The following is a 17,305-nucleotide window of genomic DNA, read 5'->3' as shown; positions in this document are numbered from 1 at the left end:
AGACAACCAGCAGAGTGGTTAGTTAATTCTATGTTTGGGTTTCAAATTGTCTTTAGGCATTATGGTTGTACGGTTCTCATTTTGTTAAAGTAACTGCGTCGATCAAGCAACTGTGACGTACCTGTTTTTTGTTTTTCTAAAGGGCATGTGTGGCAAATGAATCACACGTCATCCAAAGAAAATGAAGAGCGGAAGCTAAACGCTATCAAACAAAATCGTGGAAATGAAGCGTTAAATTCGTGTGACTGTTAGCCCTCTTACTCTGTCCATTACTAAGAACCAAAACATTGAGCCAAATCCACGAACAAGGATCTAGGGGGAAAAAATCAAAGAACACGTTAAATAATGAGACGATGAGGGAAAATTGTCAAGTGATATACAAAAAATGAAAATTAAAGCAAACAAAAAATCTTCCGCATAAATGTATAACAGGTGATTTCCCAGTTAGGTTTAAATCAATTTCACACACTGCAAACACTGCACAATGCTGCCGCTAAGAATGTCGTGCAGCCCAGGCTGGAATGAATGATATAAAGCCTAAAGAAGTTGGTAGAGACAACAAGATAACAAGAGGTCCTCCTGCTAAAAGGCCATTTGGTTGAGCTAAGACTTTCTTACTGCAGACGAAATTGAAAATTTTAGAAAAGGTCTATTTCATCTAAAGAAAAATGAATATTTTTCTTACACTTGAGTGAGAAGGGCGAAACGATTTCATTACTGCTTCACACAGTTTGGGGTGACGTCAAGCGTAGGGAGAAGAGATGTTGGCTGACCGTACGGCAAGGCACCTGGGGCTATATCAGCAGCAGGCTTTTTAGAACTGTTTTCCTTTTCCCGGTGAAATGTGTATGAAATATAAGTTACATTTTTCTCTTCTTGCCTCTCATCTGTGCCTCGGTCCAGAGTGGATTGCCTAGGGACATCTCTAGATGTCCCTCACTGGCAGACTACTTTTGGATGGTCTCAGGGGGCCACCCGCTGAGGGGTGTTACAACCCCCCGGCCTAGTTTCGAGAAGAGCGAAAACAGCAACACGGCCCGCCTGTCACTAACACATCATTACCAGTGAAACATATTCGCTCTCGTTTCGCAAGTCGATGGTTCCGACGTCCTCCAAAATTCACAGAGGACCGGCCAGAACGAGTATCTCGGCACACACGTGTTTAAAATCAGAGTGTCGACGGAGGCTTTCTTATTGGTGCTGAAGGCCTGCAGTGATACATGAGGAAACAGGGCTGGGAAGCTGACGGCATTCTGGCAGCTGATATACCCTTTGGAGTTGCAGCAGCACCACTGCAGTCTCGCAAAAAAAGCTCGGGGTACCACAGTCACGCTCATCACCCCGAAACAATGGGAACGTAGATGATTTATGCACAGGTGGATCACATGAAGTGCTCTATTTCATGGATATATGCAAAGATAATAACTTCACCCAGGATTTCAGCAGAGAGTGACTGTATCAAGCATAGCAGAAAAACTACGATTACAACTTTGTCCAAGGCTATGTTAATCAAGGCACAGTGCAAAAATCCCTTGTGCTAAAGACCTTGCTTTGCAGGGACACGGAAAGCATCAATCAGACCCCAATGGAGCAGAAAGGGAAAGCAGTCGGCCTTCGTCCCTGACGTTCATTTCAAGATAATGAAAACCATCTGCTCTCGACACTAGCATTTAACATCATACAAGAATATTACTAGAAAAAAACACATAAAAGTTAGTGCATTGAACATGGCCAGGTTCTTCAGAGTGCCACAGGGCAGAGTGCTCGGTTTGTTGTGATTATAATCAATGGTGCTTGGAGTCGTCAGGGTGGAAACAAGCTTTGGGGCCTGTTGGCGCGCTCGTGGGCCACGTCTCGGATCACTGGAACCCGTGTTATATATTGAACATTCTCCCAGGTCCGCTTGCATTCGCTCTCTGTTCTGGTTTTTTCCTTTGTGTGTTAACAGCACATACTATTGCCTTAACACATAATATTTCCAATTACTGTTCTGATATATCATTCTTAATGGAGTCTGAAGAGAATGATCCCTCCCCCTCCTTCCTGATGTCTAAATAATGAACAAAATAACTGAAAACATGAAAATCTCTCATTCAGAAAGACCTGACTGGTCCAGGAGCTGTGATCATCTCCAGTTCCTTTCATTCCACATGTGATTGGGTGTTTTTCCATTGAGAGGGAAATGGGTTTGCTTGGTATTATGGCAAGTACATTGTTGCATCCTTCGTATTATATTATTATTTCCCTTTCCGCACTTTCTTAGTATTCAGTATTCATGACATATGCAGCTGTGGAATTTGCTTTGGCTTTTATAAAAGCTCCTATTATATTGGATAGTATTAAATAAATATTGGATGGGTGCTTCCCGCTTCTGTGTAAAGGATGGCTGTGTAGATAAACTCTCGAATTGCTGTTCTTCAGGGCAGTCAAGGCTGGTCCCAACATGACCTTCTATAATCTGTCACACGTGGCCACTGTATTTGAAGTGTGGGCTCTGCCTAGAGGTGTGCCGCTTTGATCTCATGCCTCGGTGGGATCTGGGATCTCAAGCCATTGCAACGTGATGGCCACCGAAGGCTGCCGAGGAGAGCAGCTCCAGAAGATTGCGGGTTAGGGTATTATTGACGGGATTATATTCTTCTGAGGATCCTCGGTTCCACTTTGGGCCTGGGTGCCCTGCTCTGCACTCGAGAAAATCTACTTACTGGAGCTCACTCACCACACTGCAGGGAGACGAAGTTTTTACTGTTCCATCCGAAGGAGTAAAGAAAAGCTGTTAGTGGGAGACACACCTGTTTTGTGATTTTTTTTCTTCGAAAGGTGGACACAGATGTCATAAAAAATGTGATATTTTACAAGCTATTTTTGCAAACTTTTAAAAATGTTTTTTCAAAGTTAACACGCATCAGTAAACCAGGGAATGAACTGGTGACTTTTTTTCAGTATCAAAGATGTGAAATGTCACTGATAGCACCTTCATGGTGTAGAGCAGAAGAGGATTGACTCCATGTTTCTTATCTGAAACTCTGTAGGGTTCCTTGCTGTCAAGGGGATTTGTTTTCAAGGCAGAGGGCTTTAACAAAAGCTCAGACATCCTCAGCTTCCAGGGATGATAAAGTTGTGTCTCCTGAGAGACCAGTGTCTCAATGTCACTGTGCGGCTCACTGCTACAGCCAAGAGAACTTGGAGAGAATCAATGGAAGTAAGGTTTGAAAGGGATCATCTGTGAACCATGCCGGTGTAACCCCCCACAACCTTGCATTACACAGGTAGGCACTCCATTGTGATGCATGCTGGGAATGGAAAAAGACCTCTCTGGCCATTATGGGCATTAAATGCTCCTTTTCCAGATTGCTTCTGTGCATTAATATGGGGCATGATCATCTTGGATTTTCATTAAGATCAGAAAAAAAACAGGCAACTGGATATTGTACGCTTGCAGATTTTTCTTATGATTTTCTCCAAAGCACCTCACATTATTCTTTACAGTGGTTGACCTGTTTATACAGATGGCTATTTTTACTGTATCAGTTATGTTAAGTCTCTTGATCAAAAGGTAGAGCAGCAAACCGTGGGATTTGAACCTGTGCGGGCAAGGCAGCAGTGCTAACCTGTTTGAAACCCGCTGCCCTAAAGGTTCCCTCCCAATGACTCCAACACTCATTCACTCCAGGACCACATTTAGTGTCTGCGCCCAGCGGCTAACACACTTCGGTCATGTGACTCCAGAGCCCTAAGGACAAATGGCAAGTTTTCAGACAGCGGTAAATTGGAACGCATACCCCGGCGATGAGGCTGTGTCTGAGTGAACAGGGTACAGGTTGAGCCCTCATAATCAGCTCTGCTCTGGACGGAGGGAGGGGCACATGTCACGGTGCAGGCGAAACCACAGCAGGTGACAGAAGCAAAATAGCATGCGAGCCTGGATGGACATCAGGGAACTGTTCAGTAGCAGACTCCAAATGAGTGAAATGTAAGCATCTGATTCAACTTTGAATTCAAGGCGCCAACATGTTGTTTTTCTTAAATGTGGAAACAACATCACTAATTGCTGTAATTTCTTAATGTCACGCATAGTGAATACAATTTCATTTAATACTCCCCAGCCAGATGTCATTAGAGAAAAATCTCGACATAATACACAACCCATATTTCATTGTTTTGTCTTTGTTTCTTGCTGCTTGGAAGCCTCAATTTTCTACGGATCACTTTGAAAGGAACTATGAGAGAACGCGTATGAAACGTGAAAAAAAAAACACTTCACTGCTACATTTAAAAAAGAGACACAATTCTGGTATGACTGTAAGAAGGGTGAGAGCTGAGAAGGGTTGTGATATCCTCGGCCAAAGAGCTGCAGCCACACTGCAGGAATACTCCACTTGATAACTGGATGCTGCCGAACTGGACCACCTCAGCAGAAGAGGACGGTCAACATGGACTGGAGCAGACTGAAATGTAAGAGCCACTCGTTCCCCTCAGAGGACCAATCTGGAGATAATAACCAGTCTTTGCATTCCGGAACATTCCCAGGAACCCTCAGCCAAGTGTTTGAACATCCAACTGGAATTGGGACAGCCCAGTTTATGACACATAAGTGACAACCTCTATCATAGCATTCTAAAATACAAAAAGTCCACTGCAGAGGACAAAATCAAAGTGTCAAGTTGACGACATATTCAATGTCCTCTCAACACTTACGTTACATATAGAGCTAAATTCCTCACCATTTAATTCCATTTGCTGCATGATTCCTTAGCTGTATTATATTTCCATTGTGGCCTACATGGTATTTGGCAGAAGGCGTAATCCAAAAGGCCGCTGGCTACGTTTCGAGAGTCGAAGCCCTTGTCTGAGGTCAGTAGTGCAGACGTGGGGTACGGCTGTAACGGTTCGCCACACGCAAACACTTTGGGTATCTCAAGCATGAGGGAGGCCTCCATACAGGGTACGGACCAGGAGCTGGGACGAGACAGACCTCCGGTGACAAGGCGTGTGACCCGAGCCTCGCGCCAAGTCGAGCGCAAACACGCAACCCTGCCAAGCTCTATATCCTGCCTTGTACGTGGACTGCATCGTTTCAGACGACAGCTGAAACCATTGGACACTAATCATCCTGTACGGAACACGGAAAGTAATAACCCATACAGCAAAAAAGTGTGCGGCACGCGACGCTGATTTCCAGTTTCCCTACCAAACCGGCTCTTAATTACTTAATTACGCTTCTTTCATCACGTTGCTGTAATCAGGAAAATCTCTCGTACTTATATAGTCCAATAAATCAGCTGAACTCTGACCAATAAAACATCAACCAATGTTACATTAGTTACGGAAATAACCAACATCATATATCACATAACCCAGTATTTAAAAGAAAATTAGCAAAGCAGCAGATTGTCAAATATATTATTTCATATGATCCACATGGCTACATGCACGCTACGTTTAAAACAGCGGGGAAAGTTAATATGAGGTACATAAGGATTCTTTTATTAACTGACAATATGTACAGCACATTTTCTGACACAAAATATAACATGGAACATGACACAGACTGTATTTACAATTCACTTTTTTACAAAATGCCTTTACAATAATTTTTGCCATTTAAAGAGTGACGAAAACACGCACGCACTCACACACGCATCGAACTTTGTAATACATACATAAATAAATAGACATTTATTTACTGTACCACAAGTATATTTCTACACGAAATTAAGCACGTAACACATAACTCCATTATTTTCACTCTAAATTATCGGTCTATTACTAAACTGTAGATATTAATTTCCATAGAGATGTCTATTAGTCACTTAGCATAATCTTGATAATATATTCAAAAGAGGTAACATAGATGTATTGCAGGCCTAGAACTGGACAATATGTTTTGTCATGCAAAACCTTAGAAAAGAGGTTTTAGGCTGTGGACTTCTTTACAGCTTTAATCAAAGGGATTTCTACATGCAATGCATATTTAATGTCTTTCCGGTCAAAACAACATTGGCTTTAGTTACGCAGTCCAACAGTACTGTTTACGACCTTTCCTTTTCTGACACGATGCCGCAAACATTTGACCTGACGAGTCTCCTTACGGACATTTATAATGATTCTCTTTTCAATTCTGCTACGCAGCCTTCGTTCTTTTTTGATTTTTTTTTTTTTTTTTTTGCAACGTTTCCTTTATTTGCAGACTGACGGTTAAATGATTCTGACAGAAATTCCTCCAAACCTCACCGTTATCCCGACCACACGTCACAAAGATGCATTCTCAGTTCGCACGGTCGCGGAGCAGCGGTCTACAAAGTGCAACTCTTGCTGGGTCGTCATGATGTGGCCCCACATAGGTGGGGCTTGGCGAGGAGCAAGACAAGTGTGGGCTTGGGCTGACCCGGGCGTGATGAGCGGAATTGGGCCGAGGGCCAAGCGCGCGCCGACCCGACCCACAGACGATATCCCGCCGCACGGAAATGGACAGAAACACGGGAGTCCCATTCAGGTCCTGTTCACTTTTAGTTTTGCACTCCTTCACTTTGTTGTGGTGGCCAGTGAGACCAGGTCTGGTTCTGATGGTCAGAACGGAGCCTCAGTGCTTCTCTGCCGGTGTCCTCTGGTGATGCGGGTGATGTTGCCTGAGTTTCGGTCCTGAAATCACCGTCCGGTAGCAGTATTATTTCAGATCCCCATGTACAGTTACATTTATTACTCCAGCTGACACTTTTTTCCAAAGTGACTTACAATATTAAGTTGCTTACAATTATATACCTGTTTACACAACTGGGTAACTTTTTTCTTTACTGGAACAATTTTGAGGTAAGTATCTAGCTCAAGTATCCTGGTACTACAGCTGGTGGTGGAATCCAAACCTGCAGCCTTTGGGTCCAAAGGCAGCAGCGCTACCCACTATGCTACCACCTCCCCCAAATTAAAAAATACATCACAAATGAGCTGCAAAATTATAAATTATAAATAGAAAAATTATATAATTTAGACACATGGCTGAACATAACTTGTAGAGCCTCAGCTAACATGCTGCATGCATTTTATTTTGAATTTAACAAATTGCTGTCTGTGAAGCAATGGCCTTAAACACTCTGCCACTCGCTACCCCACAATGCATCAAGCACTTACGGTGTGGATGAACCGGCACTACAGCGGGTGTCTGGAATGTCTTAAAGGTGGCCGGACCCTCCCCTCCAGTGGTTATCACCTGGACTTCCAATCTATAGTACGTTGCTGGTCGCAGGTTCGAAACCACCAAGAGATTGTGGTCCTGAAAGAGACAGGACAGATAACCGGGGAATGTCTACAATTACAGTTCCATTGTATTTACTTATAGTTATGGAATAACCGGTAATGACAGAAGCATAATTTTCAGTACCTTCAGAAAGTCATCATGTACACTATTCCTTAAATAACTATGGACAAGCAAAACTGTTAATGGCTGCAGTTCCACACTACATCATTGTATTGGTATAACCAGAGAACTCTTTAACAAGTACAGTGTGAAATCATATTGTATTTTAGCACAAGACCTCATCCTTTTCCTCTTGCCAGAGATTTTCCTAATCCTGAATTATCCTGGCTTGCCTCAGGCTTTCTCCTGCCTTGTCCCAGACCTCCCACACAACAGCAGTGAATGGGAAACGTTGACTCATCTTTCCACGTTTAATCATTATTTGAATGCACTTTCTGGGAGATTAGCTGAATATAAACATAAAAATCCGAAGCCCCTCCACGCTGGGGAGACTTGACAGTATGCCAAGGGCAGATATTGTCCAGAGTAAATTCAGCATGGCAAATAAGAGCTCTAAAATCACAACATTTTTTTATTCCTTCTTGCATGAACATCTCAATGGAAGCAGGGAAATCAAAATGATCAACGCAGGTGGTGCAGAACAGGACCTTGATGCTCTTAAAAGAGATTACGTGAACTTTAGGGTTTTGGACTGACAAAGTATGCTGCCTGGGGGGGCAAAATGCTAGCAGAGCAATAATCAAGGCATGATGACACCTATATTTACGTTTACTTATAAAGCTATCGCTTTTCTCCAAAGCTACTTACAATTTTAGAGGACTTTAAAAGATTTACCCTTTTATTTAGTTAGGTCATTTTTACTTGTGTAACTTACACGTACATTTACATTTATTCATTTAGTAGACACTTTTGTCCAAAGCGACGTACATCTCAGCAAAAGTACAATTCCGAAAATCCAAAGTATTCCGAAATATAATGCACTATATAACTTAGGGTGTGTACCTTACTCAGCCACTACACTACCTGTTGCTCTGTTTTATATGATGCAAAAAAAACACTTATGAATGTGTTGAGACAGAGGAGCACATGGTGACGTACTGGCGGCAGTATCTGAGACTGGGAGATGATGCTGTTGGGTAAGCTGTTCTGACGGCTCTCTGTTGTGACCTCGGCCCAGGTGACCTGGAACCCCGTAACGAGTTGGTGTGGGAGGGGCCTCGACACTTTCCAAAAAAAGTTCCCCGTGATGTTTCCCTCGTGGACAGAAAAGGACGCTGTGAGATTCTCCGTTCTGGTCAACACTTTGGGAAGCGTTGTTCCTGAAAAGGAAGACAATGACAAACGTGTCGTTTCTTAGCAGAACAAAGCAGCTTGAGCATCATTGATGAGGCAGCGTGTTGGAGCTTAGAGCTTACCTCCTTCTCCGTGACAGTGGATGGGCTTGTGGCTCTTTGCCTGGACAACAGAGCAAGGTGGGGTGAGAAAGGTAGTGGTCTCCGCCTTGGATCGCCCCTTTGACTTAATCGTATGGACGGCGACTTTGTACTTGCAGGCGAACAGCAGGCCGGGGAGGTTCACGTAGTTTTCCTGAACCAAGAAACCCATTTGTAAGCCTGCTGACCTTAGTATTGCTTGCAGGCCAGTGCCCAAGGAGATGAGAAGATGGCCGAGAATGTTTACGTTCACAGTTATTCATTTAGCGCACGCGTTTCTCCAAAGTGCTGCACGTGCAACTCGGAATAACCGAAAGTGCCATTCACAGCAAACAAATGATTCTCGAAGGACAGCTAGCTTGTCCAATGCCACAAATTTTGCCTGCGCACAAAGTACAAGTAGCTGTCTATAGAACTGAACGCGATAGGGAGCAAATTCCACTGCATACAAAAAACTGAGATTTTGCAGATTTTCAGTTTCGGACCTCTCATGAGTGGGACCATGAAGCAGTCTGATCACTTTACCATGCTGTAGAATACAATACATACGCTCAACTACACAAACACACGAGACTTAAAGTGTTCCGGAAAAATGGCACCCGACTTCCGAAACCCTGTAAATCCAGAGAAAATTAGACAGTAGGTGTTTTTAACCTAGAGCCTCTTCACAGGACAAACATAATGATCTAAGCTTCAGGGGCACCAGATTAAACCCAAGCAGGGTGTCTCATAACACAGTAACACACATGTGTTAAAAAGCAAAAAAGAACTGCTTTGGAATTTGGTCTGACATACAGTAAAAAATATTGCCTAGCAACAAGGAAAATAGTGCCTAAACAATGTGTTGATTACCAAATTACTGCCATCATCTGGGACGGAGAGCGAACAACGTCCCCGTCAGGATCGAGACTCTTCTCGCAAGCCAAGGAGCTAAACTCCCCGTTCCCGGAAACATGATCTTAGAAAATGTGTTTTAGTGGGCACCGGGCCATGTGTTTCTACCGTGTTCCGGGCTTTAAGAGGGAAACTTTTTAACGAATGAATGAAGAGGAAAATTAAAATTACTACAGTAGTGGTTTCCTAAGGATGTCTTACTCTGATACATATATATCTATATACAGAAAGCTTTCCCTGCACCTGGCCAAGTCTACTGAGCGTTATATCTCACACACGCAGCATTACTCTTTTCCTACCTGGGTGACAGATTTGCCCGGCTCTGTGGTCTCATTGTGGCTGCAGAACTCCGGCATCCACTGAACATTGTACCGCCTCACTCCCGGGTCTGGATTCAGAAGGAAACAGTGGGCATTTGGTCCATCGATTTGGTCACCCCAAACAATACTGACATGTTTGTTACCGAAATGAATCCGCTTTTTGAAAAGGATCACACTGTGGCACAGTGAATCCATCCCTTGCGGAAATCCCATGTGGCCCATATGGTAAAGTGCAGAGAAGGAAACATTCTCCAGACTCCCACGTCACTCCACTAGTGTCAGTTAGCCTAACCTTTTCATCAGGCTTATCAAAAGCCATTAGGAGACCAAGGTCCTGCCCCTGACTGCAAGAATGACCTAGTTGATATTTCCACCTGCAGGCTTTCTCCTCTAATTGTCCCTTGTCAGCACCATCGGGCGAAATTCGTTGGGTCACATCTTCAAAGCGTGCGCTGATTACCGCACAGAAGCCCTCCGTTGAGAAAATCAGCAGTGTTTACATTCGCATCGCCTCATATTATTCACATGCACTACTACTCATCAGCCTGTCGCTTGGATGGGAAGTTATACTTCAGCATTAATAATTGAACCATGCCGCGCTGGCCCCTGGCAACGTGCTGGATTACGGCGGGGAGATAAAAGGCCTTTGAAGGCTCTGACACAGATCCGGCGCTCCAGAGCTAGCAGCGGCTTGGAAGCAGAAGACAGAAATTATAGGCAATGGAAAGGGGAAACAAAATAAGATCATTAAACAAGACGTACTGAGGTGAGCCGACAAGGTAGGAGAGGGATCTGCGAGCGTGTCAGTCGGGAGGGCTGCGGTCGTGGAGAGCAAATGGCAAGAGAAACCGTGAACATAATTAAGATACTATGAAATGAAAAGCCTATCTGCCTTTGATTTACCCCCACGAGGTTGACGGAAAAATGTGCCCATAATTTACATGCATTCTAAATTGTCAGTGGATGATTAAGCTGTTCATGTGAAATACATGCCAGTAATACCGCACAAATCACAGAGGATAGAAATCCAATATCCCGAATGACCGTTAGCATTCAGCTATCCCTGCACCGTTCCCTTTTTTCATGGCTGAAGTCAATGTTCTGTTCCAAACAGAACAGGTGTCCAAGTAAGTTATTAAGTATTAAACAGGAGTTCGGAGTACGAGACCAGCCCGCGCTCACTGCACCCCCATTCTCAGCACGTAATCTCCTACCTTCAGCCAAAAAGGCTGGCTAACCTTAACCCAACAGTGAGTGAGTGTGAGTCCACTTTTAATTCTGGTTTGGAACTCACAGAACACCAACCACTCCCCTATATCGAATAGCACAGTCGAATATTAATTCGAAACGGTGCAAAGGGGGAGGCGCTACGTTCTGTGGGAATGGGCCGGATAATGACGCTGAGGGAGGATGAGGAGAAGAGAGAGGAGGTTTGGATGCGGGAACCAGCTGTCTCCATGTGAACTCCAAGAATAAAGTATTGCTCCCCCGAGCCCTACTACGTCACATCTAATCTCCATTATCTCACACGACGAATAAGACTGTCCATCTTGGACAGTCGAAAAAAAATAGGTGAGCAACAACCCGGACCACAAGGCAACTCACTACTCCAATTATTAAAATAATCCTTGGGCGAAAATGAGCCTTTTTAAAACCAGTAAGGTCTGCATTACTTCACTACCAGGTATTAAAAAAAAAAAAAAAAAAAAAAACAAAGAAAGCAAATATTCTACTTCCTCCTTAAATTTCATGGTAAAAAAAAAAACACAAATAATCTTCACAGAAGCATGAAGAGAACTGTGCTGGGTTACTAAACGGTACTGCAGTATGTAAAATAAGAAAAGGTATTACTGGAATAGAAGATATTAAATCAGCCTGGTGAGTTCGAAAGAGAGAGAAACGTCTGGTCACTATAAATTGTGCATAAACTGGAGGGCCTTGTCCATTCTGTTAGTGGTTCTCTCATCCAGGAAGGGATGCTGGTCCATAATCTCACAACACTGTGGCCCCGATTAGCTACAAGCCCACTTTGATTCCACTAACTGCTCTGGATAAGGGGGGGGTGAGGGAGACTGACCTTTTAAGGATTCAGCAGAAGGCTTCTTGATCAGGCCTCTCAAGGCCCCAGGGACTCCTTTCTTAGTTATGTGGAGTCTGGCTTTTGCGATGACATGTATTATTAACACAACACAGATGGCTGAATGAGATTTGACAGGCTACGCTTAGGGTTTGACTCCTGATGCTTCAAAATTTCCACTCTGATATAGACAGAAAGCCAAGATATCAGCACCATCAATTTAATGCCTCGAGCCTCGTGCACTGCTTCTTTCTGAAGAATGATGTCAAGTCTGGTAAAACCAAACTGACATCTTTAATGGCAATAGGCTTTTCTGCACAGGGTAACTCTTGAATACACCTGTCACATACTGTCAAACAGTAGACCATGTGTCATGTTCATTCTCAGAACAACACAACCTGAACGTCAGCATGTCCACAACTCATCCATTGTCAACAACCGCTTGTCCCAAGTGGGGTCGCGGCAAGCAGGAGCCACACCCGGCAACACAGGGGGCAAGGCCATGGGTGGAGGGGGTACACACCCAGTCCATCGCAAGGTCCCCCAAGCAGGGCTTGAACCCCAGACCCACCACACAGTGGGCCCCAGATGAACCTGCCACACCACCACACCACCGTAGCCCCCCATCTCCACAATTTCCACCTGGAATATCCAGGGCTGCATTACTCTTCCATATATATCAATTCTCATTTCATAAAATCTTTACTCACTTATCTTGACTTCTAAGCTCACATCCCACACCCTACTACTGTTATAACACCCTTAAGCAAGGTATTTAACCTGAATTACTGTGTAAAACAAAAACTGGGTCATGTATTGTAAACCCTTTGGAAAAAAAATGTTAGCTAAGCATTTTTGGTAATACTAATAGTATAGTTCTGTCTATCAGACTGCCTGCCTCTCTGTACATATATTCCTTTTTCTTCTGTGTCTATCTATTTATAAACATGTATTTCTCATTGTTGTGGTAATTAATGACTAAGGATGTAGAATTCCTGTCCAAATAGAGATAATGAGAAAGAATACTTTTAATTTTCTGCTGATGAATCCATACAGGTACTGATCACGAGTATTAGTCATTAGGGACTGATCACTGCACATTGAACACCGAGTATTAATCAACGGATGTGGACTCTTTGGACCTCGGGTATGGGTCACTGAGTAATGACTTCTGGGTACCAAAGATTGGACTTTGACTGGGTATTAGCTTAAGTATTTAACAATGTCTTCCATACCTTGTGTTTTCTTCCAGTAGACTCGGACTTGCAGCTGTCCATCCTGGTAGAAGGGTGTGCCCACCTCCAGTGCGGACAGGGGTCGTTTTGCAAGGCTGCCTCCTATGGACAGCATCTCAGCTTTCTTCCCCTTTAACAATGGCTCTTCTTTGGCAAAGAGAGAAGAGCAGCAGCTGTAGCAGTTTGTCTGTACAATGCTCTCAAACGGGCAGTACTACTAAGAGCTAACTAAGCAATACCGAGAAAAATCATCCACCAATTAAACTATTATTGGCCAACACACAACAGGACAAAAATACATCAAAGATAGGGTGCCATTCTCAAGATTGTTATCCAAGCTTCAAATTGAAAAAATTAAAGCCAATAAAATATAATTATTCCAAATAAAGCAGTAAAAGACAGAGGCCAAATTTTTAAACTCAAAACACGCACTCCACAGCAGGGAACCAGGCCAGTCCATCCATTTCACACAACAGATTAAACATCTCAAAGCTCAGTACCAAAGGCTGTAGACCAGGGGTGCCATTTTTATTTTTTATCTCGTGTGCTAAAACATCTGGAAGATTGCAAAATAACCAACCTAAAAAAAATACATACTTGTGTTGTTGGGCTGGGCCGTGCCAAAGCGGAGGGATGCTTTGGAGCTCTTCAGACGAACCTGCCCCCAGTAGCTGATGGCCTGCAGCTCCACAGTGTAGCTGCTGTTGGCCTGGAGACCCTCCAGATCCACGAAGCTGTGGGCCTGCAACAGCAACAATGCAAACCGGTAACAAACAGGATCCTGCCCAGGTCGCCCGAGGCTCGCCGCTGCCGTCCAAGCCGTTAGACTTCAGCGGCCAACCGCAGCGCTTCCAAATGGGCTCTCGAGACGGAAAACATTGCCGTTATTAAAAGCACATGTGCGCTGAGTGACACTGTCCAGGGCCAAGCTGGTACTGTGTGATAGCACTTTGCGTAGCTGTGAGAAAAACCCCACTGTCGGACATGGTGGGACTTGGCCTTGAAGCACTAGCACTGTGCTACCAGTTCCTGACTAACTGGTTTGACATCCCAAACATTGAAGTAATATCCAAACCTCATACTTCTCTGGCAGAGAAATATGTTTTTTGAGCAGATTCATAGTAGTATAACCTTCCCGCCTCCCATTCCTGCTTATGAAGTTCTTGTGATCTACGGAGGGTTACTTGTATGTGTGATTGATAATGTGATAGTTAATATTGATTGTTGTGCTAATGCGATTTGCTGACTGGCTTGGCTGCAGCTCTTACTGGTAATATGTTGTACAAACCATGAATGTGCCCAATTTTTTGTACCATTCTGGGAGTGCTAGGAGTGGTATACTAGCTCTACAGTCTAGGACACACTGGTGTAAAATCAATGAATCGAAAAATAAAAAGGTGGAGGTTAAGTCTTCCTGGAGATGTCTTTAACAGTGATTCCAATCGTTAAACGACTGATCCCATGAGAGTGCATTAGGAAGTGAATGAAAGTAAATGAGCTCAAATTACAAAAAAAAAAAAGAAAAATTTTAATCAAAGCGGATTCTCGATCAGCTGCTATCCGAAAACCGTAGTGGATGGTTTCAGTAATATCTTCCTAACTGGACCTCCTACACATGAAAATGCACAACCTCCTGAAGAAAGCAAGTCCTCAAGTGATGCTGATCTTTGCTTGGCCTTATATCACATCAGTGTATCCAGAATTTTCAAACTAGAGTACACTAGCCATGATTGTGTGGCCCTGTGTTGCTTTTAGTTCCTCAGATAAGTACATGATTGAATCTCAAAATGTCAAGGCACATTCCACTTATTTTTGTTACTTTTATCATAATCATTAGTCTCCATATCACCTTTAATAACCACATCTGCACAGCTAACCACAACATTAAATGCAGCAATTTTTTTTCTTAAAAAACACTGTTACACAACCCTTGTAATATTTTGCCAAGTATTCAGTAGAATAAACTGCATATGTAAATACCATAAAACAGAGCTGCAGTTGTATAGATTATGATAATTACCTGGAAACGCCTTATCGGATCCAAAAAATCTCATTATTTAAGGAATTTCAAATGCCATGGTGCTTTCAGTAAAAGGTTAACCATGTCACCTAAACATTTTAAAACACTGTATTTGCCAAAGGTAATTATACAATAATTTTGCACTATTTTGGCATGTAGCCGATCAATTTAATAGTTTATACAATCAAAGCAATGGCAGTAATTTTTTCTTATTTCCACTCCAGTGCTGTGACTTTTTTTTTTTTCTTTTTTTTTACAGTGTTGTGGCTTGCAGCACAGGCCTGAAATGAGCTTAGTCTAAACAGTGTCGCCCAGGCCTCAGGCATTCTCCGCCTGCCAACACATTGGCAAGTGATGGAGATAATTACCCCGCTGGCTGTCTTTCTCCTCTTCTTCCTGGCGCTCTTGCCACTGGCGGCCCAACTCCAGAAAACCTTGTAGTGGTGCACCGGGATGTCGGGTTCTTCAGGCAATGTCCAGCTGAGTCGAGCGGTCATTGTTCCCTCCACAGTCATGCTCACATTAGTGATCTTCAGGTTGACTGGAGTAGGTGGTGCAGAGGGATCTATGGGGACACCGAAAACTCATATCAGGAATAGCTACTGGACCACTATTTCGGCAGGATGCGCAAAAAAAAAAAAAAAAAACAAAAAAAAAAAGAAAAAATCAAATTTTTTGTAAGCCAACATGGAATTAAATCAATACCAGTGAACTGCTCATTTTCCCTTACATCTAGTGACATGGGTCATGAGAACACCACATCTGTAGCTATGGATATAAATACGGGAAAAACATGAGACGGAAAAACTTTTCTGCGTTTGGTTTGGAATCTGCTGAAAATGGTTATATTTATACACTTCTATATACAGTGGATTAACTCCGAAATATGTATTAGTGGAAGCGCAAGCAATTTGGTGACTGAAATTCTCACTGCTACAGTGATGTTCTTTTTAACTTTTGATGGTTTTTTTTTTCAGTTTTTGTTACGCAATATGCAAATTCTCTATTGTCCTGCTCGATAAACAAACAAGTTAGCTAAATTTAACCAGTTACATTAACATTTATTCCAGCCTGTCTCAGAATTCTTCCGAAAACAGACTTGTTTGGAACTCACTCCAACAATCTAGAGCAACAACGTCTCAGAGGCAATATTCTCCCTTGGGTGCGAAACGACACACAAAAATAAAACGAGTACTTATCCGAAGGGTAAGCTAGCCGATTTTTCGGAATAATTTTAAAGGAACAACTGAGGTAAATTCCCCGCTGAGCCAAACTACATGGTTCCTCTCGCCGGCTTTGCCGTGGGACTATTCGTCTCTGTCAAGCACACATGACTGATTCGCATGCCTCAAATTGCACCTTGAAACGTGGCGCTCATCATAACGAGATTCGAATGGATGGTGGCTGATGCAAGGACCTCTACATCGTCCTTCTCTTTTTTTTTTTTTTTTTTTTTTTCAGCGTTGTCAGCCTGGCTCGGCCAAAGAGCGCCAGATGTGTATCAACCGCCTTTTAATGAGGAAATGATTGGCCGTCAACTTCTCAGACCATTTTCCGCTTCCACCTGGGACACGTTGTAGGAGCTGGAAAGCACATCGGCTCAGAGAGCAGCATAATATTATGCAAGCAGGATAAACAAGCATCCACCGTTTTTGAAAACCGCCCCAAACAAATTACTGCGGCGAGGAAGTGTAGAGCAATGATGCGCCCTGGCTGTGTAAACAAACTCCATTGCATAATCAGATCATTATTTCAGCTCTGCTCATTTCATGGCAATGACCACTGCCCAAGACAGACAGCTGAGCTTTTGTTGGCTGATTAGGGAAGTTTTTACAGCTCCAGAAGTGGATGATTCAGATCCATCTGGGTATCCATACTTACATTACGATCCCTCACAGTCTGGCTTGTCAGAGCTGTCATCGTTTTATGTTGTTTTTCGCACTACCCAAGCGATCCATGGTACCTGATCCTTATTTTCACTGAACCAATACTTGAGTTCGATCAACCGCAATCTAGACATGACGCCCTTCCACACAGGTGTGCGTAACCCTATGCATGCTGAGAAAGGAAA

The 17,305-nt window shown here is 43.3% G+C and overlaps 1 protein-coding gene across 3 annotated transcripts in view; it reads right to left on the bottom strand.

Moving 5' to 3' along the window:
• Window positions 1-5,480: 5,480 nt before the first annotated feature.
• LOC108927892 (anosmin-1-like) overlaps window positions 5,481-17,305 on the bottom strand; it is a 43,659-nt gene continuing 31,834 nt past the window's right edge. For 2 of the 3 annotated variants that reach the window (XM_018741519.2, XM_018741532.2), the window contains 8 exons: window positions 15,603-15,799; window positions 13,812-13,956; window positions 13,215-13,361; window positions 9,882-9,970; window positions 8,671-8,842; window positions 8,354-8,574; window positions 7,129-7,270; window positions 5,481-6,642 (listed from right to left, as the gene is read on the bottom strand). In XM_018741519.2, the coding sequence (XP_018597035.2) occupies window positions 6,584-6,642; window positions 7,129-7,270; window positions 8,354-8,574; window positions 8,671-8,842; window positions 9,882-9,970; window positions 13,215-13,361; window positions 13,812-13,956; window positions 15,603-15,799 (1,172 nt within the window). In that variant the 3' untranslated portion in view covers window positions 5,481-6,583. The remainder of the gene's footprint in view (window positions 6,643-7,128; window positions 7,271-8,353; window positions 8,575-8,670; window positions 8,843-9,881; window positions 9,971-13,214; window positions 13,362-13,811; window positions 13,957-15,602; window positions 15,800-17,305) is intronic. The other variant, XM_018741526.2, reaches the window with a different exon arrangement.

The sequence above is a fragment of the Scleropages formosus genome, chromosome 12 (assembly GCF_900964775.1).
Source record: "Scleropages formosus chromosome 12, fSclFor1.1, whole genome shotgun sequence".
Taxonomy (NCBI): Eukaryota; Metazoa; Chordata; class Actinopteri; order Osteoglossiformes; family Osteoglossidae; genus Scleropages; species Scleropages formosus.
This window is presented reverse-complemented; position numbering and strand designations above follow the sequence as displayed.